At 43.1% G+C, this 23,804-nt stretch overlaps 1 protein-coding gene across 1 annotated transcript in view; it reads left to right on the plus strand.

Annotated features, from left to right (window-relative positions):
* LOC147659349 (conserved oligomeric Golgi complex subunit 3-like) overlaps positions 1-23,804 on the plus strand; it is a 258,308-nt gene that overhangs the window by 33,781 nt on the left and 200,723 nt on the right. The window contains exons 2-3 of the mRNA XM_086951828.1: positions 9,407-9,553; positions 21,837-21,898. Of these exons, the coding sequence (XP_086807954.1) occupies positions 9,407-9,553; positions 21,837-21,898 (209 nt within the window). The remainder of the gene's footprint in view (positions 1-9,406; positions 9,554-21,836; positions 21,899-23,804) is intronic.

Here is a 23,804-nt window from a genome sequence, read left to right on the forward strand (position 1 = left end):
CCTTGGGTGAGTTCTTAATCTCTGGTAGCCTGCCAAGGCCATCTTTAACTTTGTGAATGCCAGGGCAGGCCCCTTAGCAGCCTGGGAGGCACTTCCCCTTAAATCTGCCACCTTTGCCCTCCCAGAAGTCCAAGGACCTATGGAAATGTAGTGGGGGTGCAAAACTAACTCCAGCTGTAACTCACAACACCCCCCTCCTCATCCTGTCTGCCCTGTGAGTAAATGATTAATCAAGAGTCATCTGAGTGGAGGCACTGCAGGGGAGAGAGATCTCATTGCCTTTTACTCCCCTGGAACTCTCCATGGCCTAGTATTCCTCTGAAATACCACCTCGAATTTTAATTCCCTGATACATAAATGTATTGATCCCTGGAGCCTAATCATATGACTGGGGTTGGATTTATATATCTCTGACTGTGAAAATTGTTCAGGAAGCACCACCCTTGCTGGGTGGCATTATGTATATAAATACCACATATGTAAATGCATACATACCACATACCACTAATATATAAAAACTCGGGATTCTACTTTTTCTCTGACTACTCGCAATGTCCATGCCCAAAACCAACGCAGGCCCTGCATTCAGTAGATTAATGAAAGCTCAAAGGACGCGACCAACACACAAAGGATACCCTTTTTTGGACCCCCTTCAGCTATCTAAGCGTAGTCTATAGCTAACAATTACACCGGGGACTTTCTTTCCAGTCTCACCTACACATGGTCAAACTCAAATAGCACAACCTAGACCGAGTCTACCCACCATCAAGTCAACAACACGGCACCAAAGCCATATAATCTGCACAGCACGGCCAAGTCAACAGCACTGTCACACACCACACCAACATACATCCTAGGAACAGGCAGATAATATTAGCTAAATCATAACGTACCCTCACGCACACGACAAAGCATTATAAGACTCCAACTTGTACAGATATCTACACTCTGGCTGAGGAAAGGACGATCAAGCAACGGTTCCTTCAACCCAATTGATCTACTTCTTGGATCCGCACAAAAGGGCTTCCAGGCAGAGAATGCTCTACAAGACCCTAACAATGGTGGTTGGAACTCTACCATACCATAACATAGATGGACAAATACATAGATGGATGAACCGTGGCTCTCTGTGATCATTGCATGCCAGCAGACCCGATTCAGGTGGGAGACCACAATTTTTTTAAGCAAAAAAGTATTTTCATTACCACTATTCTTACACTCGCCTTAAAAATGCCCAAGGAGTTTTACTAAATTTAAAGTTGAAAAATACATGTGCATTGTGTACACAGGCGTGTATACCTACCACCCTCAAGGATCTCACTTAGACGCATGTAGATATGCAGGTTTCATCCGCTATGAATTGTGCACAGCAAAAGCAAACCAGCATTTGCAATACACTAGGTCTCGCATTACTGAAAGTTGGAGCTATTGGCGTTGCATTATTGTTTGCAACAGCAATAGCTCAAACTTTTAGTAATGCCAGACCTATTGCATTGCAAATGCTTGTTTTAGATTTATATCTAGATTTATATCTAGCTTAGTGGCAAAACCAATTCAACAGATGGTCAATTACAGAAGTAAATGCCTAGCGGAAGCTATAGAATGAGCTTCTATTTAGTGATCTTTAAATGTGTCTGACATACAAAGAGTAAGAGAATAGTTTCATAAAAAGATTGCTATCTATCCCTTCCAGTAGCTCTACCTTTGTATGCCATGAAGAATTAGGGTTTGTTTTTTTGGAGGATTTTATAAGCCATAAACCACTAATGATGTGAATTTCTATCTGGGCAAAACCAGAAACTTTGTTTAATCGCATAGTGATCTTAGATTACTTGAGACCGGATCGTTCTGTAAAAATACCTTGGATAAAGTATGTTCAGTCCATATGTATCATATTGCAATGAACTATTTATTCATTGCAACGCCTTTATTTCATAAGTTGCGTAAAGATGAGAGAGAGCTTAGAATGAGTGAGACCATCTGTTAGTATTTATCTACCGTGGTCAACCTCAGACTTCAGGGAACCATACTTATTGTAATGTAAATTCCCAACATAAATATCTTTTAACACTCTTTCCTATTTTTTATATCAATCAATCACGGAATTGTGAAGCGCGCTACTCACCCGTGAGCGTCTTAAGGCGCTGGGGGCGGGCGTGCAGCTCCAAGCTAGCCAAAAAGCCAGGTCTTGAGGCCCTTCCTGAAGATGTGCAGAGTAGGGGAGCTTCTGATGTTGACTGGGAGCCCGTTCCAGCCCTTGGCTGTGATGTAGGATAAGGCTCTTCCACCTGCTCTAGTTCTGCGGATGCGCAGGTTTTCGGTAGGGCGAGGTCGGCGGAGCCGAGGTTTCTTTTTGGTGCGTGGAAGGCGACTCTTCCGTTGAGGTATTTGGGTTCAGTGTCGTGGAGAGCTTTGTTAGCATGGGTGAGTAGCTTGAAGGTAACTCTACTCTAGACAGGTAGCCAGCCAGTGGAGGTCTCGCAGGTGTTGGGTGATGTGCTCATACCGTGGGATGCCGATGACTAGTCTGGCCGCAGTGTTCTGAATGGTCTGGAGTTTGTGTAGCGTAGAGGGCGTTTCGGTGGTCCAGTCTGCTAGTGGATCCACTTAAAAGTCTTGCGAAGGGTGTGGAAGCAGGTGGAGGCGACTATGTTGATCTGGCGGGCCATGGTGAGGGAGGAGCCGAGTATGATGCAGAGGTTCCAGGCAAGGTCCGTGGGGTTGTGGGGGCTGCCAAGGGCGGTGGGCCACCAGGTGTTGTCGTAAGCTGAGGGGGTGGGTCTAAGGACAAGGAATTCTGTCTTCTCTGAGTCGAGCTTCTTTGGTTGGATTCTCTAATCCTGGGCAGTGGTTAGAGCCATCGTTAGGATGGCCTTGTGATCACCTTTCACCCAGTTGTTATTGCATTTCATGTTATTTTGTAACTTTTATAAAGTTTCAAGGAAACATTATTTGGTTCCCCTATGTACGCATATACATTTTGGGCAATGTAGGCTAGTTCTTTTATATCTTCAGTTATTATCCTCACAGTATGAATTTGTGTAATCATTTTTTTGCAAAGTGCTGTTTAAATTCGAAAAACATTATGATAGCAATAATTGCACATAAAAGATTAGTGATTAATTACATTGTACATACATGAATCTACTTAAGTTGCAAGAAACATTATCATTAAATTCTATTATGGTTTCATAAATTTGATGCTGATTGTATAGAATTTTTGGAGGTTATTCTTTTACTAATTAGTGAGTGATTTATGTATTCTTTATGGTTGAAATTTTAACCAAATAAAGATTTAATTGACTGATTGGTCAGGTCAGGTATCATTTAGCAAGTATGTAATCTTGAAATGTGAGTCATTTACCAGGTTTATCTTAATCACATTCCTAGGTAGTTTTCCAGCAGTGCTGCACGTTTTTATTGTGCCAATGGTGCTGGTCCTCTATCTTAGTTCAGGTTGTCCATATTCTCGTTGGTGATCTATACAGTGTTTAGATTTGTATTAAGATGCCGGATGATTTAGTGCTTCTCTGCTAGTACTTTCTTAGAACCCAAGACCCGTAAATGCATTAGTCTCCGTGATCTTACAGACTCCTGGTCTGCCAAATGAAGGGGACACAGGTGGGGTGGTAGGGAACCCTGGCCTCAATCAGTTGGATGCTGCCATAAATAAGAGTGCATCCAAATTGTGGATCCAATTTCGTCCTCTTAGTAAGTGTTCCTTGTTCCTGTAATATGTTTCCTTTTTCTTGGACTCGGAAGAGGATTCTGAACCTTGTTTTTAGGTGTTGCGCCTAGCGGTGCACCGCGCAGCAGTACTCGCGCAGGCAAGACATTTAGTGAGGTAAAAACGGGGAATCTGAGCTGACCTATGAATCGCACATGCTCGTGCGTGTGTTTTTCTTTTTCAGCTACCCCATTGGCCTTAGTGTGCGTCTTTTAATGAAAGACTGCACGTTATTGGCCAAAGGCCAATTGGTGTCGATTACGCGCTTGGTGCGCGTAATAGACACCAATAGGCCGTCCCGTGGTTTCAATTATCGTGCCCAGACACGGGCGTGATACTTAAAACCGAAACCAGGGCTCCTTTTTCTTTACATTTGGTATAAAGAAATAGATATTTTTTTTCTATTTCTTTACTTTTGGTATAATCGCTGCACCCGTGCTTTACTTTTAATGTTAAAAGTCAGGGTCTCCGTGTTCAACTGCATGACGTTTGAAACCTATTCTGTTAGGTATGACATGCCCTTGGCTGTAGTTGTACTTTTGTCTTTCGCTTCATGAAACACTTTAATACAGCTGTTATCCTAAACAATAGATATACATGTTTTATTGTGACCTTTTTTTAAATTAAATAATCTGTATCACTTCATGACTGTTTTTTTTATCTCCTGATCTTTCTTATGTTTTTTTTAGACCATACAGTTACAAATTGACGCTCCGAATGACAAACAATACCAACAGGGTCCATAATAGTACAGGTGGAACCGATGCCATCCGTGCAACATTATAAATATAATTGCTATGGCACAGCATTATCATGAATAAGGGATAGAAATGTGGAAAAAATGATAAACCAATAAGTACCATAAAGCCTACTACAAAAACATGTGCTGTACTGTCTTTGGTGTGTGGATGAGTATGTGCCTGCCCCCCACAGATTGGACGCTGTCCTACCCCCAGACGGGAAGGTACTAGAATGCAGGGTGGTGGTGAATCGGGGACCCTCTCAAAGTTGTGCAATGGGTTGCCCCAGTCTAAAACTATGGGATGCCGATGGAGGCTCTGCAACTCCTCCCTGTGTAGTACTACCACTTCCACACTGGCACACTGAAGTACTGCCGCATGCTACAACACCCGCCCTGGGATTGACATGGCCTTTCACTGTATTGTGATTGTGTGTTTGGCTAGCAAGAGCGCCAGATCTATGAAGTGCATCGTCGCTCCTCGCAGCAGGTGATGGCCATGAAGACCAAGGAGGGATAACTCTGGTCTACTCACATCTGGGCGACCTGTTGTTCTATGAAGTATTGCACAAACCTCCTCCCAGAAGTGATGCACTACGGAGCACTCCCATAGCATGTGTAATATATCTGCGCCAGCCTGCCCTTACTGGGGACAATCCGCAGAAGGAGATGGGTATATGCGATGTCGCTTGGCTGAGGTCAAATAAGCACAATTTAATATAGTAAATTGGACATACTGGAAACAAGTGTTTTGGGAGACCTTACTGTATTATCGGCTGGTGGTGGCCTAGATCCTGTTCCCACCGGTCCTTCAGGCCAGTCAACAGATCTGCCACTGGATCTGGAATAGCCCTCGCAACCAACGAGACAAGACTGCTTCCCGACCCCGTGTGATCAGTGCCAGAGTCAGAGCGTGTACTTTTGGTTCAGTGGCCCAAGAGACGTTCAACCACTGCAACCAGCTGTCACTGCAGAAGGAAATGACCCGCCAGGAGAGTAGTCTACTCTAGGAGTATGTAAAACTGAACCAAAGTGTGCTCCCAATGGGGATCTCCCAAGGAAACTAACCCCAGGGCTTTGGAAACCCACAGGACTTCTCATCCCTCTGCTGTACGATAATGAGATATGTGGTGCATACGGCAGAGTGCACAGCGTATACCTTAAGGCCCTTAGGTAATGGCCATAAGCTACACAAAGTAGGCTACTTGAATGGGTGGGCACCAACGTCTGAGAAAGGAACCGCTTCAGCACCCTGTGCCATGCCTACCCATCCTCCATTGGCAAGATCTCAGCCAAATTAATCCCCGCTATTTAATGGACTGACCACTGGAGCTGTGCTGCTAAGTACTAATGTTAGAAATTCTGGGACCCCAGGACCTATGAGGCAGTGGGCAGTTGAAGCTTGGCCAGAGTTACTCTACGCCTGTCATTATTTCAGAGTAAATCCCCCAACATTCCATCTCGCATGTGGAACATCTGCCGGGGGCCAAGGACAGGCAGGTTTGTGATGTAATAAAGTAGGCTGGGCAGCATCACCATTTTTGATAAGGCCACCTTGCCCTGCATAGTTAGATGGATGGATTACCAGAAAGTTATTAGGGGTAGCAACAAGGCCACTGCCTTCATGAGGTTGCCCTCCAATAAGTCCCTGGGGGAATGGTACACGTTTTTTGTAAACAAATTTTATGGAGCATGTACAAAACCCATATCAATACAATATAGACCTTAGAAGGAGCATATGAACTAGCACAGGTTCTTTGATGATAAGTATGCAGCTCCTCGCTGCTGCATAGTTCAAAAGTCATTTAATAATATGACAGGAGATTCATCCATGATAAAATTCACAACTCACATATACATATACAAATACTACAATAATAGAAACTAACCCACCCAGCCCCGTCAGACGGCAATCCCTCTTATTCTACCCCCCCCCCCCCCTCCCCTCAGGTGTGTCTTGGAATACTGCGTTCAGTTAGCCTTTACAGGGCACTCTCTAGCTGTTTCTGTCTTGTCACCATATGAGCTCAGCCCTCCGGAGCACCACCTGCAAGGATACACCCCAACATCCTTTCTCCTCTCCCATGGAACCATTGAGTGTCGTATACAATCTGTCTGCTTGTCGGGCATCCCTATTATTGTCATCCGTAATGTCATTTAGCTGTTTCAGGTGCAGCATCAGAGCCTCTCAGGCCCTGGCTGCTTCCAAAGTCTTCTCACTCCCATTCCGTCTAGCATCTCTAAGTCGAGCTGCTCCTTCACAACCTGCCCATCGCTCAAACTCTCTCCTCCATCTTCCCATGTTAGGACCTCCGCTTGCCTTCCAATGACTCGTATTATCCCGCTTCGCTAAAATCAATCCCAGGTCCTGAAATTTACTGGCGACTTTGTTCTTTGCAGTGTGTGGGAACCTGCGTAGGCAATATCCAGGGTTCATGTGCACTTCCTTTTAAGTGAGTTCAGCTAATAGTTCTGTCCTCTCTCTCCAGAAATGTCCTAACTCCAAGCAGCTCCAGAACATATGAAGTAACTCTGCGCCTATTTCTCCACCTCTGGGGCCGACCGCCATTGTCATATTAAAATACCTATTGCGGCGCCCTGGAGTGAGGTACGCCTTATGAAAAACATAGAAGTTAACCAGCTGGAACCTAGCATCCCTGGTGATTCTACAAACCCTCTCCGTAAGCTCTTCCCATACTTTGGCCTTTATGGGCTCCCCTAGACCCCCCCTCCCATTTCTGTTGGAGCACTTGAAGCGGAAGTAGAGTTGCCTTGCTTAACCTCCTATATAAACAGGAAACCGCCTTGAATGTCCCTGCTGCCGAAACCACATATGGACACCCTTCATCTAAAGGAGGCTCAGTCAATTCACTCCCCCAATGCTTGCGGCAGTCGGGCCGCGTGAAGCAAGAAGTCACCCCCAGGTATCTCATTGTTTTAGCTAAATTCGTCAAACGGTAGTAGCGTACTACTCTCATATAACTGCCCCATGGTGTGCACTCCAGCCTCTTGCCATGTCTCTAGCTTCCTCCAATCTGGCCCGTGCGGTAATGCCATGCAATACTTCAGGGATATCTCCGGCGCATAAGGGCGCCTTAATTTAGCCCTCTGCAAGCTACGGATCCAAAACTTACGTACCACTCGGAGATCTGCCAGCATATCCCTGTCTGGAACCGGCAGCCGCAACAATATTCTAGATAGGAGGTCTGGATCTGGACACCCCTCACCCTGCTGTACCGTTCCCCGGAGTTGGCTAGCCATCCATCCTGTCAGCCATTGCAGTTGGGCTGCAATATAATAATAATCAAAATCCGGTATCGCTAATCCCCCTTCCGCTTTGGGCCGCATCAAAGTCTTCGGAGCCACTCGTCTCTGTCCACTCCCCCACAAGAACTCCTTCACCATTGTTTTGAGCTGGCAAAACCTCTCCGCTGGGATCCACACCGGCAAGACCCCAAACACATACAGTAGCCTCAGGAGATTCACCGTCTTTAACAGGGAGGCTCTACCTGTCAGCGACAAGGGAAGGGTACCCCAGAAGTCTAAACTAGCTTTCGTTCCCCGTATGACCTTTTCCACATTTTCCTCTAAAAGATCTGTCCTGTAGTGGTATACTTGCACTCTGAGATACGAGATACATCGTCCCTCCCACTCAATTCCTTCCACTGTCGGCGGTTTCTCCCGCCCCTGCTTAATTGTAAACAAACATGACTGATTCCAATTTACCTTGAGACCTGCTACTCGCTCTAAGGTCAACAGCTGGTACTTGGCTTCCTCAAGGTCCGTCCTGTGGAGCTTAGAAACAAAATCAGGTCGTCCGCATATAGGGCTATGTGGTGGACAAGGCCCTCTACATTGAGACCCTAATACCAATTCCTAGTTCTAGCCTTAGCCGCTAATGCCTCCATAGCCATCGCAAACAGTAAAGGCGATAGCGGGCACCCGTCTCGTTCCTCATTCCACTCATATCTGCCTCAGATAAGCTTTCCTGTCCGGACCCGAGCTGTGGAGTCTCTATACACTAGGGCAGTCCACGCTCCAAACTCCTGTCCTAACCCAAAGGCCCGCATTACGCTAAATAAATACTGCCATTCAAGACTATCAAAAGCCTTTTCTATGTCAACTGTTGGGAAAGTCACCTCCTCTTTATAATAAGAGTCCACCCCCAGCACTCGTAGCACCCTCTGCACGTTCATTGCCGTATTACGTGTCAGAATAAATCCATCAGGGTCACAGTGTATGAGTCATGTTCATATATGATAATAGTCGAGTGGCCAGTATCCTACTCAGGATTTTGTAATCAAGGTTGAGCATCGATAATGGGCGATATGCTGTTTTGTCACACGCCTGCTTCCCTCGCTTCAACAATGGAACAATCAACTCCTCACTAGTTGTTCCTGGGAGTTTTCCCTCCTGCTTTGCCTGATTATATAAAGCTACAAAACGGGGTCTCAGGAGGTTTATGTATGTAGCATAGAATTCTATGGGGAACCCTTCTGTACCCGGCTTCTTGTTCCTGGCCATGGTCTTAATAGCGCTTTTAACCTCGTGTAGGTCTATCTCGGAGACTTATTGCCAATGTGAGATAATGATAAGTTATGAATTGGAATGCTTGAACAAATGCTTCTAAACACCTGATATCAAACTTGTGGTATACAGAGAAGATTAATCACTTTGTACATCTTTAAGATGAAAACAGATTGCAATGTGTAGGCCTCAGAAAAGTGGGTTTGCCCTGCAGATTCCCTATGACCTCTAAGTTATTAACATATTTTAGCAACAGAAGCATCAAACCACATATTTGTGTATATTCTAATGAAGTTGGTAGAAGCTACTTGTATTTAAAATGCTGAATATCAAACAGTATGTACATGGTTTTAGCATAACAAATATATTTTCAAGAGCCTAATGGTGTGTTTTTTTGTTGTTTTTTTTAATAGCTACCCATTGAAGACTTGTGTAATTTAACCTCGAGGTCACTCACAGTTTCACTCTCTGCAGCAGTACCAGAATCCACTGAGGAAATTTTAATGAAGGGCTTCACCACATTGGGCATGCAGCATGAACGAATTGAAACTGCACAGCAAGTAAGTACCTAAAATCCTTTGTACCCCAACATTTATTTTTGTTTTACATTTGATTTACTGTAGAAATGCACAGCATAGCCCACTTTTTTGATCTGTGTTCCTCGAGCATCGACGTTTGAGAGTGAGGCCCATAGTATAGTTTTTCTTGTGCCAGTTGTCATTGTTCCGCCTGTCAACAATTATCCCTTTCAAGAATGTTGTCAACAAGCCTTGTACAAGTTCTAGTAACCTATATTTTTCAGCCAAAGCCCTGCATCAAGATTTGTGATACTTAACATTTTCAAAACATATAAAGTACCATGCTCACACCTGATAATTGAGTTCGATAAACGAAATAAAAACATAAACTGCTGCATAATCACAGGAGTCTGTCCACACATTTGTATGTGACTGGAATAATGCATGCTTTTATCCTCATATACATGCTTTTTAATTCAGACAATATAACATTGGGAAAAGTAAAGATGTTTTTTTTGATTCAGAGTTGCATCATGCACAGGTTCATTCTCTAGGCCAATTTCTTTTGGAAGAATGGAGTATTGTCTACCCATGTCATGAACGTCTCCCACCTGGGGTTTAAGATTTACAATACCATGTAAGACCGTATGTGGTGACTGTGAAAACTGACAGTCTGTTTTGAAGGAAGTTGGACATGTTGTCCAGCATAGAATATTTATATCCTTCACTTATTAGTACATTGGAGTGTTGAGCGCTCAATTGAAGACAATAGAGTAGCTCCAGGCTTATAATGGCTGGTTTAAGCCTTCTACTCCAACATTGCAATGTCTGTCCTTAAGTTTCTCCCTTTTAAATTTAGAACATTCTACTCTCGGTGGGGGGAATTTTCTAATTTAAAACCCTTCTACCTGAAACTAAACCAGATGTTGAAGGCCCTCTTCCTCGTTGGGCTTGGGCCTATAATTGGGGTTTAGGGCCTGTAACATTCGGTATAGCCCTCCGTAGCGGGCTATTTGGGCCATAATATGTGTGTTATTAGCATTTCTATATTGCATTACTACCATTTATTTCGCTTTAAAGTGCCTTCAGAGTCTGGCTCTCCTTTTCATGTCTATATATCTCCTCTGAATATGCGATTAGAAAGTTGATTACCTAAGAACTGTGGATTTGAAATGAAACCAGTAGCACATCAGCACATTGGTTTTCTCACAGTTTATGATTTACAAAGCAGCCATTTAATCGCATTAACTGATTGACAGACAAGGTTGCTGAAACATTATTTTTGAGTTTATTACTTTTTTATAAAGTGCAACTTGTACTCTAGGTAGGTTATGTGAGTGCTAGCAAACCCCAAGTTACTCAACAGGGCTGATTTACACAAAGTAAAATAAAAGAGGGAGCTAAAATTAAGGTTAAACAGGGAATGACTATGTCTTCAGTAACCCTGTAAATCTGCAGCTCCAATTGAAAACACCCTACTCCCATAGTCTTCAAGTAGTACTTTGAATGAAAGAAACAGTTATAGAGCACATAGCTACCCTGAGGCATCCCAGCACTGTTTGCAGACGTGGACCAAGACAACACCTTTAGTGAGTAGTGACTTTGAAAAGCCAGGTTTTAACTAGTTCCCGAAAAGACGGATGAATGGGTTTGTGACGTATGTGGGAGGGGAGGGGAGAAAATTCCACAGCCTCGCTGCATTATAGGAAAATTAGCGGCCGCTGCTTCTTGCTCTCTTTATTTTTGGCACCGTGGCGAGCAACATGTTCGCCGAGTGGAGGCTTCTGTTAGGGTGGTAAGGGATGATCATAGATTGATTGATTACCGGTCCCTTTCCTGGAAAAGACTTATAGGTAATACAGAGTACTTTGTATTTGATTCTCTCCAAAATTGGCAGCCAGTGTAGTGTTCAAAGCAGGTTTGGCTGGTTGTCGATACGGGAGATTTAGGAGCAAACCCGCTGCACAATTCTGAAGCCACCATGGATTTTTTTTAGGGTATTGTAGGGCACACCCTAGTGAGTAAATTTAAATCTTGGGTATATAAGGGACCAATAAGGCCTTCTGCATTGCCTTATACCGCAAGCACACAGCTTTGAAAAAATCCACATCCTCCTGTTAGCCAGTGCCGTGAGAGAAGAACTGGGGAGATACATTCCCTCTGTTGCAGACAAATTGCCAGTCTTGCAGCATAATTTTGGACAAGGTGCAATTTTTGAATCTAGTGAGCTGAAAGATCAAGGTAAACTGAATTACAGTAGTCCAAAGGTGCCTATATTCAAATGCATTAAGAATTTGCATCTTGTAAGAAAAAGGTAGAAACAAATTTTTTATGTATGCAACTGGTAGAAGCATGATTTAGAAACTGAAGAAATTTGGGTTGATAGCGAAGAATCTTATCTTATTTAGAACCCAGGGTAGAAAGCCAAAAAGTTAATTCCCAAAACATTGATGGTTTAACCCCTTCCACGCTCATGACGAGCTGGGCTCGTCATGGTGTAGCCTCCTCGCACGCTGATGACGAGCCCAGCTCGTCATGTAACATGGGTTTTTAAAAATCTCAGCCTACGGCCGTAATTACAATAGCGCCCATGAGGTTAAGTGGGCTGCAAGATTTCCATCTTTTCACAGTCTAGAATCAGGTAATTAGCACCCATCCACAGATGTAAAGAGTATACATATTTATGGCTTGCAACCTGCTGAAATGAACAACATCTACATGACTGGATTGTTTGAGTAAATATTTCTTCTTTTCTTCTCATTAAATGATTGGGATGATGTCTTTACTTGATGACGCTTGAAAAAGATTTCTACTGGTGAAACTCTGCCGCCTTCCCTTGACTTCGTTGAAATGCTTTGGAGATTAAGGGCCTGATTTAGATTTTAAATATAAATCTCATAATATCCTTTGGGGATTTATAGTTCGGCTGACGGGATATCGGTCACCGTTGTGTCAGAGTAACCCGTCTGCCAAAATTTAAATCCGGCCCATACATTTTTGGCCTGTGGGACCTAAAATTATTTATGCATTCTTCTTAGTAGGTTTAATCAGTAGGGGTATTCCATGCTTCAGTTTCATAAGCTTCACAACCAAAAATAGGTGTCCAAAGGTGTTATATACTAAAACCTTTAGATATTTATGGGACTGTGATCCACTTCCTTTCACCATTTCAGACTTTATTGGTGGGCAGGGAGGATATACAGTCTGTTTTTCCCCTTTCTTCAGACTGTGAAGTAATGACCTATTCTTGAAAGACTTTTGCTGTCAGTGCTACGGCCTTGTTTTTAGCCCTCAGCCAGCTATCTTGGGTTCCTTTGCTTTTATATGTTTCAGAAGATTTTCCTGGGAACGTGTTGCACTTATTGTCCATAGCCTTAAGCATTCAAATACAAAGGATACATCATATATAATGCTGCCAGTGGGTGGGTTCACTTAGCACCTACCCATTGCAGCATCAGTTAAGAATTTTTTTAATTACGCATTTTAAAAATTGACCAGTAAACCATTTTGCTAAAGTGTGCCCGAAAGGCCATATGGAAAAACTTCTAGTTAATGCATATATGAAAGAATTGTAAATGGTGAAGTTTGAGAACTCTCTGTTCCTACCTAGTAAATGTCCCTGGCTCACACCAAAGTCTAATTTATTCCTAAAAGAAGGTTTTTTTTGGAGAAAATAATTCCACATTGGAGTTAAGGGACATTGTTCATGTCCTTGACATGAAATGCCAGATAGTGGGCAATAGCATGTTGACTCAGATGAACCTGAGACCTTTACCTCCTTTTGTACATCTTACCCTCCTGGAGTATCTGTGTTTTGTAGCATTGCTTTAATGCTGAACATTCTACAGGATACAGGAGCATTAATCTTCATCAACAACAAAACCAAGGTTTTAGAAGGTGTAAAGACGGTGCATGTTACCATAATACAGGAGTTATTTAAACCAATTTCGACTAACTCTACCTATGTTACTGAGAAGACCATGAAGGATCAAACTCGGTCATGGGGAGATGACAGTGGACCTATATGTATTACACAAGGCTATTTTGATCAGGGAACAAGACAGATTATGTGGCAGGCTGCTGGGTGTTGGTGATTATAGTAATATGAGGAAATTCATCTATTTTACAGATAAAAAGTGGAAGATTAAGCCTCTTTAATGGCTAGCAATATTCAAAGAAGGAACCTTAAAAGTACAATTGTATAACATTGAAATGTATTTAAAACCCATAGAAGTACTATTAAGAGGGGCAATTGCATTAAAATTGGACTTGGAGTATATTAGATTGAATGGGAAAACTTCCCAGTGTCAGTGTATGCGTAAACCGTCGAAAAGCTTGAGCGTGGAAACTAATGAAAAGTGAGAAATACTTAGAGGATCCCCCAAAGGTTTCGGTTTTCTAGATACATTTAGCCTTGGGTTTTGGGACCTTTGAAAAGAAGCAGAAAGGTAATGAATATTTAAAGTATTAATGGTATTGGAGTGGACAGTTCTACAGAGAGAAGCGAGCAGGTGGGCCTGGCCCTTGCTTCTCAATGGAATCATTACATCTATATTGATTAAAAGAAAGTCAGAAAAACAACAAAAACTAAATCCTCTAAGTAGAGGATTGCTTCTCAATGTTTTTTTCTTTTCAAACGTGTTATTGAGTTTTTTTCTCAGAAAAGACATGATCGCATATTCAGTACAATGCTATAAAAACATGAGTGAAAGTGTGTTTACATCATAATTATAACTGAAGCATTATTGCTGGGTATCTCAATGGGCAAAGAGAAGTGAAGTAGAAGGAAAGCGATACGAAAGAGACAAAACAACACTTTATAATGATCAGTTTAAGATTCAACCTCAGTTGGAGTTCTTGTAGAGGATTTGTCATAAAGCAATTCTGGTCTTTTTGTGTGGTGAGGTGTCTATTGTGACTATGGAGGTTTCACTTTTTGGCTATATAGATCCATTTTGTTATGGTAGGATTTCTTTTCCTGCAATATTTAATTCCTACAGTCAGCAGTAAGGTTGTGGAGACGAAAGTCTCAAGCTTTTTACACCATACAAACTTCAATAAATTAATATTAGTATCTTGGGGTACCAATACAATATTAGCCAAAGAAGATTATTTAATTAGAATTGTATCTCTGTTATATGGACATTATGAAATTGAGCATGACTTGTCTAAGGACATTGTGTTGAGATTTGATGACAGTCTGGTACCATTCCAAATTAAGTATGTGGATGAGCAAGGCATGAATTATAGAGTAGAATGAGGGATTGAGGTAGATGGGTGGGTTAAAGTGGAGAAGATGAGTTATTACCTCTTATTTCAAATTTATATGTTAAGTCTGCTGATCTAATTGCTATGAAAGTGAATATATATTACTAAACTGTAAGATTAAATGTTATTATAGTAAGTTGACCATTGTGTTTATAAATATATTATGGACAACCTGCTCAGGAGAAATATGAGGCACATCTCTCCAAGTTAAGATTTGGACGGTTTAAGAAATATATATCCAGATTTTGTGATCTTGTTAGCAGGAGATATTAACTTAAAAATGAATCCTTCTGAGCATGAAGTTGGTTATCCGAGCAGTTCTTATGGTGTTACTGACTCTGGGAGGCCTAAGGGACCTACTTACTCTCTAGCAAAGAAGATAGTAGTACAGTTTGGGCTGTCTGAATGAAGAAGTATCAGTGACTGTCCAGCTGGACACTATATATGTTCATGAGGCAAGCAAAGGTCCAATTTACTCCAACTTTGTTTTGTTAGAGCACTTTGCTGGTGTACCGATTTTGCTTTAAGGATTTTTTAGCGTTCTGATCATAGGTAGCTGAAATATGATTCAAGTTAAATGGTCCTTCCATAAGAGAGGCTAACATACGTTTTTTAACCTTCCACCAAATATTAATAATGCATATATCAAGAGAGGGTATTGCTACATAAATAGCAGTTGGAATGTAATCTAATTGTGTTTGAAAATGGTAGTATTTTTGATAGATTGAGTGAGCTAAAAAAAACAGGTTATGTAATGTGTTCAGCAGACCTGTAGATAATCTAAAGAGGGCGTGGGCGCAGTTCCCCAAGGAAGAGGTGTTTTACTCGAAACTGCCTTATAGCTAAAATTAATCTTGCTATAGCTTAGTAGGCTTTGTATATTCAGAAATACGTTTGATCACTACGCATTGGTGTAAATCCTGCCTGGTAAATCCAAGGTCTTATGATTCTAATCCAATTGACAAATGGGATGTGTATTTACGGGTTGAAGGCAAAATTTAATATGCTATTGTATTGCTGTTTTAATTAAAGAGCAACAAAAATGTATTTTACAAGTGTTTATACAAAGCATGATTGTGTGTGTCCGTCTGTGGCTATTTTATTATTCAGAAGGTATATAGAGATGTGATTATTGATATAGCAAGATTTATAAATCTATTTTTCAAAAATGGCTTCCATCGGTAATCAGATGTTTATATTTTTACTAGTTTTATAGTGATCACTGGGCACCGCGGATTACAAAGAGTTATATGACCTACAATATAGAGCTTCGTCTGTACTAAATTACAAAAATCATCGTCTTATCTACCGTATTCCTAGTAGAAATATATCGAGCCTAAGGCCTGGAAGCTGCAGTGTATGGTGCAGCGGTATGGGGCACCTGCAAAGTAACCAGCTTAATTATAGTTGAAAACTGGATTGTGAGAGCGGTGCTTAATGTTCCACAAAGTGTTCTCTGAAATTCCATTATATTTGGACCTAGGGTTGAATAATATAGTGTGCATTGCAAATTTACAACTACTGTCCTATTGGGTGAGGCTTTAGTTAATAATCAGCTATAGCCTCACAGGAAATCATTTATTGAATTGAAAGTAATAAATTGTGAGCTTAAACTACCATGATTCAGATATGTAAAGTCTTGGTGCTATCTACTAAACCTGCAAGCGATCTGGGAAACACCACAATCCATCTCTAAAGACTCATTGGCACAGGTAAAATCAAGATATTGGTTATTTGTTCTGGTACTGGTACCAAAAGACTAGAAGACGCAGTTTGGTAGAGAAGTTCCTTAATAGTAAAAACATGCTGCTGTTAAAATCCTTCCTCAATAGAACTGAGGCACCTGATGCGACAACTTGTATCTGCTTCAGTAAAGGGTGTAAAAAATGTAGCCCTTAATCTTGAACACCTTCATGTTTAAGGCTCATGTCAATCACTTGGTTTCAAATTGTTATTTTTACTTCAATCAATAAATCGGGGATTTGTAAAGCGCACTACTCACCCATGAGGGTCTCAAGGCGCTAGGGGAGGGGGGAGCTCCAGATTAGATGCACCGCCGGGTCAGTCGAAGAGTCCGGTCTTGAGGTCCTTCCTGAAGGTTCGCAGGGTTGGGGAGCCTCCGATGTGCACTGGGCGTTTGTTCCAGGTCTTGGCTGCAATGTAGGAGAAGGCTTTCCCTCTTAAGGTTTTGAAGAGGATCTAACACTTCTTTCCCAAGCAGGTCCATGAGGCGGTGGTCTAGGCGACTATTCTCAGTCGCCTGGATTACTGCAGCTCCCTCTATTTGAGGAGAGGATAAAGCAATACTATGGAAATAGCAGGGCATTCAGAATGTGGCAACCAAGATGATTCTGGGCCTTCCTCATTGGTCATCCTCTACATAGGCCTTAAAAAAACCTGCACAGGCTTGCAGTTGAAAAGTGAATGAAGTTTAAATCACCCTGCCTTGTATACAAAGCAGCTCATGGAATAAGATCAGTTTATCTGGCTATAAATTGAAGAGGTACACGCCCTCTTGTCTGCTGCGCTCCTACGACACACATCTGCTGTTTCTACCACAGGTCACTTGGAGCCATATAGGAGGCAGAACTGTGGAGTGAGCTTCTTGTTAAACTGCAGAAAATCCCATCTTCATTTCATTTCAGGAAAGTTCTTAAACGTAACTCTTCTGCGTCTAGTAGTTCGGATTATGCCTTTTTTGATAAGAAGTATCTCTGTTGTGACAATACCTTTTAGTCTACCTGGGCTCTGCTTCCAGCTGTGTCTTTGTGGTGAATTTTTGTTTTAGCCCCATAACACCCTTTGGGCTTTTTGTTGCGATCTATAAAATAGATAACATACCTAAAATTTAGGATTGCTTTCCTACAAACCAGTAGTTTGTGTAATGCATGGAGGGCCTTACCTGTAGAATCTGATGTTTGGCCAACTTGCAAGGTCCAGCACAAAACGGGTGTCTAAAAGCAGTTTTTTAGGTCAAAGCCTACCAAACTGCATACCTGTCCAGTTTGCTAATGATCTCTGGCGGACCTTCTGAAAGCTTCCCTGGGAGTGCATTCTGCCTATTGCTTGTCATTAGCTTTGTGTTTTGTAAGATGGCCACTGGAAGGTCAATCCTCAAACTATGCTCCAGGCTTGGGATCACTTGTTTTTTTTGTGTGTAAATGTCCTGGTTCTTAGCTGACCATCGCCACCCCACCTCATCAGCAATAGCGGTGCTTACTGAGGACTATCCAAACCTCTTGGTATATAAAATAAGGAAACAGACAAAGGACTGTCTACATCTTTCTGGTAATCAAAACAAAAAATGGAGTTCATAGCTTCTACTGTAGTAGCCTCCACTCCTACTTCAAAAAGAGCAGCCATCTTGGAAGAGGTTTCTCATCCTGCTCCGTCTTACTCTCCCTGACTTCCATCATGGAATCATCCTAAGATAACATGATGAACGCCCTCCTGTCCCATGCTGGAAACAACTCATTTTAAATAAATACCCTCTTAACTAATCCAAAAATGCCATTAAAAATCTCAAACATAAAACTCTATAAGAAAAAATGAGACCAACCCACCTTTCCTGTCGCAAATCCCCATTGACTCCTCTCTATGCGACACCCTCAACCCTAACACTCCTCTTTATACCTCTCTCCTCAGTCGGACACCAACTCACTCCCAGGTACAACTGCTGTCCATCACTCCCCTCCCTTAATTGCTAATGCTGCCATTGCCTTACAACATCAACACTCCCTTCTTCCCATATAATGAACCCTGCAGCAACTCTCATCAACTAGTACAGTATGTACTCCACTTCCTGTCATCCAGCCGCTATTAAGACTCCATTGGTGGATCCCACCTAAGAGTGTCCCCCTACTTCTTTGACTCAGACAACTGCCCGGATTGTAAAATAAAAATAAATTGTAAATCGATACTTGTATTGCGCACTACTCACCCGCAAGGGTCTCAAGGCGCCTGTACGAATACCGCTGTGGAACCCATCCTGGCTTTCCCTGTGAGGCGTCCACTCCTGGGCACCCCCAAGGTGGAGGCCAGGCATCCTTAGCGTTGTGGGGGCCGTTGTGGAGATTAAGCAAGCTATTGCCCAGAGTTGCAGAGTGGGACTCCATGATTGGAATAGGCACTGAGGCGATAATTATCAGGTCCGTGGAATTTTGAGCCCAAGACCCTGGTCCCGGGCTAGACCTCTGCATCAGGGTCTGCCGCTCTAATCATTGAGCCACACTTCTCAGGAGCCCACTAGGAGCCATTACTCTCAGTCTGCTCTTGATACCATAAAAGCAGAATTACCTCTGATTAGGGCCTACATCCATAATCTCATGCATATCCCCTCCAATTTGGGACACCCCAACCCCCAAATGCCACACTAGTATTAGCCCGGCCACTACAAGGAATCTTCAACCCAGCTGGAGCTGCAAACAAAACCATGACCACTACTCTCGACCCAATAGGTTAGTCAGACAACTACAAAATAAAGACATTCTGCCCCTCGTAGCCACTTATAACTGTGCCCATGTGACGCCTGCAGGAGAAATCCGGACTATTATCACTCACCCTCCCTAGTTCTAGGTACATCAACACATCATCAATACATCAATAACAAAAAACCCAAACAAGTTCCCATCTCCCACTCTTCTACTGCTACCTTCGCCTACGCTATGCCCTTCTACACACTCTATGCCTCTGAACTCCTGTACACTATGCCCCTGCACACTATGCCCCTAAAATCTATGCAAGTCCACTCTGCGCCCCTCCATGACACCCCTCCACATTATGCCACTCCACACTATTCCACTGTCTTTCCACTCTACAATACTCTATACCTCTACTCCACACTATGCCACTCTACCCCACTCCATCTCTCCGTGCACCTACCTCCACTCTGACACACTACTCCACTGTACTTCATTACGACTAACCATGGGCGTAGTTCGCGTAGCAGTGCTACGCAAAGTGCACTTCGCACGCTACGTGAACTGCGTAGTGCGGTAGGGAACATGCTCTTTGCACTGATTGTACAGTGCCGGATGCTTGTCTGCACTGTGCAATCATTTCAAACGGCATCTTGCACAGTGCAAGCGGTTGTTTTCTGCCACTTGAGTAGATTTGTACTCGAGCGGCAGCTTTCTCAACGTGGACTGGTAGTTTCTTATTGTAGTTTCTTATTGTGAGCGGTCGCGAGCATATGCGACCACTCGCAATGAGAAACCTGACCTCCCCGCGTTGAGAATCTTGCTGGGAGGTTTATTTTCCATTCTCGCGAGCGGCAACTTGATGTTGCTGATCTCAAACAAGGAAAAAGTCTTGCCGCAATGGTGATTTTCCTCGCTCGCGGTCGCCAACTTGACGTTGAGGACCCCAAGCTAGCAAAAAATGCCCCCTACGCTACGTGTGTTTGCACTGTACTACGTGCAATTCACCTAGTGTTTAATTGCGCAAACTACGCACACTCCGCGAGCATAGGGTAGTGTTTAGCCCAGGGTTAATTATGACCCTCCACTCTAAGACACTTTACTCCTTTCTGTGTCACCCCATGCTCCGCCCCACCATGATACTCTGCCATGCCACACTCTGCTACGCCACACTCTGTGCCACTCCACGCCACTTCCTCTTCTCCACTCTACTACGCTACTCCACTCTACTTCCTTATGACACTCCACAATACCTTACTTCTTACTATGCCACTCCACTTTGTGACAATCTACTCAACTCCTCTATGCCACTTCATGCCATATTTCTCCCCTCTGTACCAATCTACTCTGCAACACTCAATACCTCGCCACAACACTCTACTCCACTCTGTGCCCTTCACTCTGACACACTACTCCCTCCATGATGCTCTATGCCACTTAACGTCTCTACTACTGTCTGCTTCACTGTATGCCACTCTACTCTACGATGCTCTACTCCCCTCTGCGCCATTCCACTGTATGACACTGTACACCCCTCCACTAGTTGCCCTTCCGCACTACTACTCTACTCTATCCCCTCCACTATATGCTCTTCCGCCCTACTACACTCTACTCTACACCCTTCCTCTATATGCTCGTATGCTATACTACACCCCTTCACAGTATGCCCTTACGCTCTACTACACTCTACTCCCCTCCACTATATGCACGTCAGCTCTACTACGCTCCGTTCTAATCTCCTCCAGGACAATCCACACCACTCCACTCTATGCAACACTGCCCTACTCCACGGCTGGTGGACAATATGACTAAAACAAACTGGCAAAGCCAGTATCTTTTGCATAGGTGAGACCTATTGCCTTTGCCACTGCTTGTATGTAAGACTTATTAGGAGTAAATGGATTGTTCCAATTTGCCGAAAGCTGGCCATAAGACACTATGAAATAATTGTACTTGTCATTTAAGATACAGATCAAGTGGGCAACTATAAGATGATCATGTGGTAGAAATATTTTATTGATCCTTGATTTTGACAGAATTTAATTTTTATTTGCACGTCATTAAGTTGTATATATTTTAATGTTTATGCATTCCGGCACGTGGGTGTGTGATGGGCTTCCCTCAAAGTAAACATTAGTTAATATTTTTTCAAAGGGCATAGTACTAACAAAAATATACTCACCATTTAATTGAGCAATAGCCATGACCTACACAAAAGTTTGTATTGCTTATCTGCAATGCTACCCGTGCATGCTGGGTAGCTCCCAGATGCTTACTGGCTCATAGAACTATCACAAGTGGAAGACCAAGGCTTCTAAGAATTATAATTTTTTTTTAACATTCGAAGGCTGTGAACTACAGACGGACACACTGAAATTTGCTCATCGGCCTCATCTAGCTTATAACTAGTGCAGCTTTCCTCCACAACTGTATATTTCTCTATCTTAAAGTGCTGCGGTATCCCAAATGTATAAAATGATTTATCAGTTTAATAAATGTGCCCATTATAGGGAACTAATGTTACAAGTATACATTTTTATTTTTAGGTTGTTCAGGTCTTTATTTGTACTAATTTTGTAAATTGTATAAGTCCAAATGTGCAGTTTCTGAAATTAGCAAATGGAACTTTGTTGTTTTAGTTCTTCTCCTGGTTTGCCGAACTGCAGTCACAAATGGACCAAGATGAAGGCTCAAAGTTCAGGTATGTGTGGCATGGAACCTGACACTTTAACATAGAAAGTCTTTTTTCTATATTATTTCATTTGTAAAGTTCAACGTTCACCAGGAGGGATCTTTGTTCTGAAAATACTAGGCGTGGTACCCATATTAGTTGTATAACAGCTAGTGGTATTCAGGTTTTAACTTGTAAACAAAACTTCTTGAGGTCTGACAGAAATCTTGTGTTCTGGAAAGGTATTTGTAAGAATTTGTATTGTTGTTTGAATGGAGTGTGAGAGCTGTTCAAACAGCAACCACAGTCTCTCTGTGGGTGAGGCACAAGCAAACCTTAAATTAACCTGTGCTCAACCCTTTGATAGCTTGAACAGAGCAGTCAGGCTTAACTTAGAGACAATGTGGAAAGTAGTTGTACAACACTTCAAACAGTAATGAAGTGAAACTCCACACAAAAGAATCCCACACCAAGTTAGAAAAATTGTAATTTTTAATAAAATAAACCAAAATGGCAGAAATCTAATCAGTTGTACGTTAGAAACACAACTTTAAAGATGTTAGTGAAAATAGTACCAAAAAGCACAAAGCACCAACTGTGGATATCTTGTTGCGCTGGACTGGGACAAAGTCACAAATTCAGGCTGATCGTGATGGAGTGCAAGCCAGCTTACAAGGACCCAGTTAAGCCAGATGAACAAAGTACCTTAAATCCTGGTTTGTGGAGTGTTGCATGGGTCTATTTCAAAGATGCGTCATGCAGCCGAAGCGATGCGTCAGTTTGGAGATTCAGTGAGGCTGCGGTGTGAAGTCCTGGGTCGTCGAGGATGTGTTGTGCAGCTTGAAGCACTGTATTGATTCCGAGGAGCTGCGAGGTTGTCTGGCATTGTCATTGAGGCTGCTGTTGACTAGGGATGTGAGGGCCTATGCCGAGGATGCATCACCCAGCGGTGTTTTCCATGAGGCGACGGGCTGCGATACGGACCTTTGTGATAGTTCTCATCAATCAATCAATCAATCAATCAGTCCATTTATAGAGCGCGCTATTCACCCGTGAGGGTCTCAAGGTGCTGAAAGGAGGGGAGGTGCTGCTACTGCTCGAATAGCCAGGTCTTGAGGTGCTTCCTGAAGGTGAGGTGGTCCTGGGTCATTCGCAGGTGGGAAGGGAGGGAGTTCCATGTCTTGGCGGCCAGGTAGGAGAACGATCTTCCTCCGGTGGAGGTTCTGCAAATTCGTGGGACGGGGGCGTGGCTGGCGGAGCGGAGCTGGCGGGTCAGAGTGTAGAAGGAGAGGCGTTTGTTAAGGTATTCGGGACCTATGTCGTGGAGTGCTTTTTGTGCGTGGTTGAGGAGTCTGAATGTGATCCTTTTGCTAACGGGGAGCCAGTGCAGGATTCTCAGGTGGGCAGATATATGGCTGTGGCGAGGGATGTCGAGGATGAGTCGTGCGGAGACGTTGTGTATGCGCTGAAGTCGTTTCTGAAGTTTTGCTATGGTTCCTGCGTATAGGGCATTCCCGTAGTCCAGTCGGCTGGTGACGAAGGCCTGAGTGACTGTTTTTCTGGTTTCGGTGGGGATCCACCAGAAGATTTTTCAGAGCATGCGCAGGGTGTTGAAGCATAAGGATGAGATGGCGTTGACTTGTTTGGTCATTGAGAGTGAGGAGTCCAGGATGAATCCTAGGTTGCGTGCGTGGTCCGTGGGTGTCGGTGCGGTGCCCAATGCTTGTGGGCCACCAGGAGTCGTCCCAGGTGGATGGGGAATGTCCGAGGATGAGGACCTCTGTCTTGTCTGAGTTCAGTTTCAGACGACTGAGCTTCATCCATTCCGCGACGTCTTTCATTCCTTCCTGGAGGTTGGGTTTGGCGGTGGCTGTGTCCTTGGTGAGGGAGAGTATCAGCTGGGTGTCGTTGGCATAGGAGATGATGTTGTGTTTGC

The sequence above is a fragment of the Lissotriton vulgaris genome, unplaced genomic scaffold, assembly GCF_964263255.1.
Source record: "Lissotriton vulgaris unplaced genomic scaffold, aLisVul1.2 SCAFFOLD_663, whole genome shotgun sequence".
NCBI lineage: Eukaryota > Metazoa > Chordata > Amphibia > Caudata > Salamandridae > Lissotriton > Lissotriton vulgaris.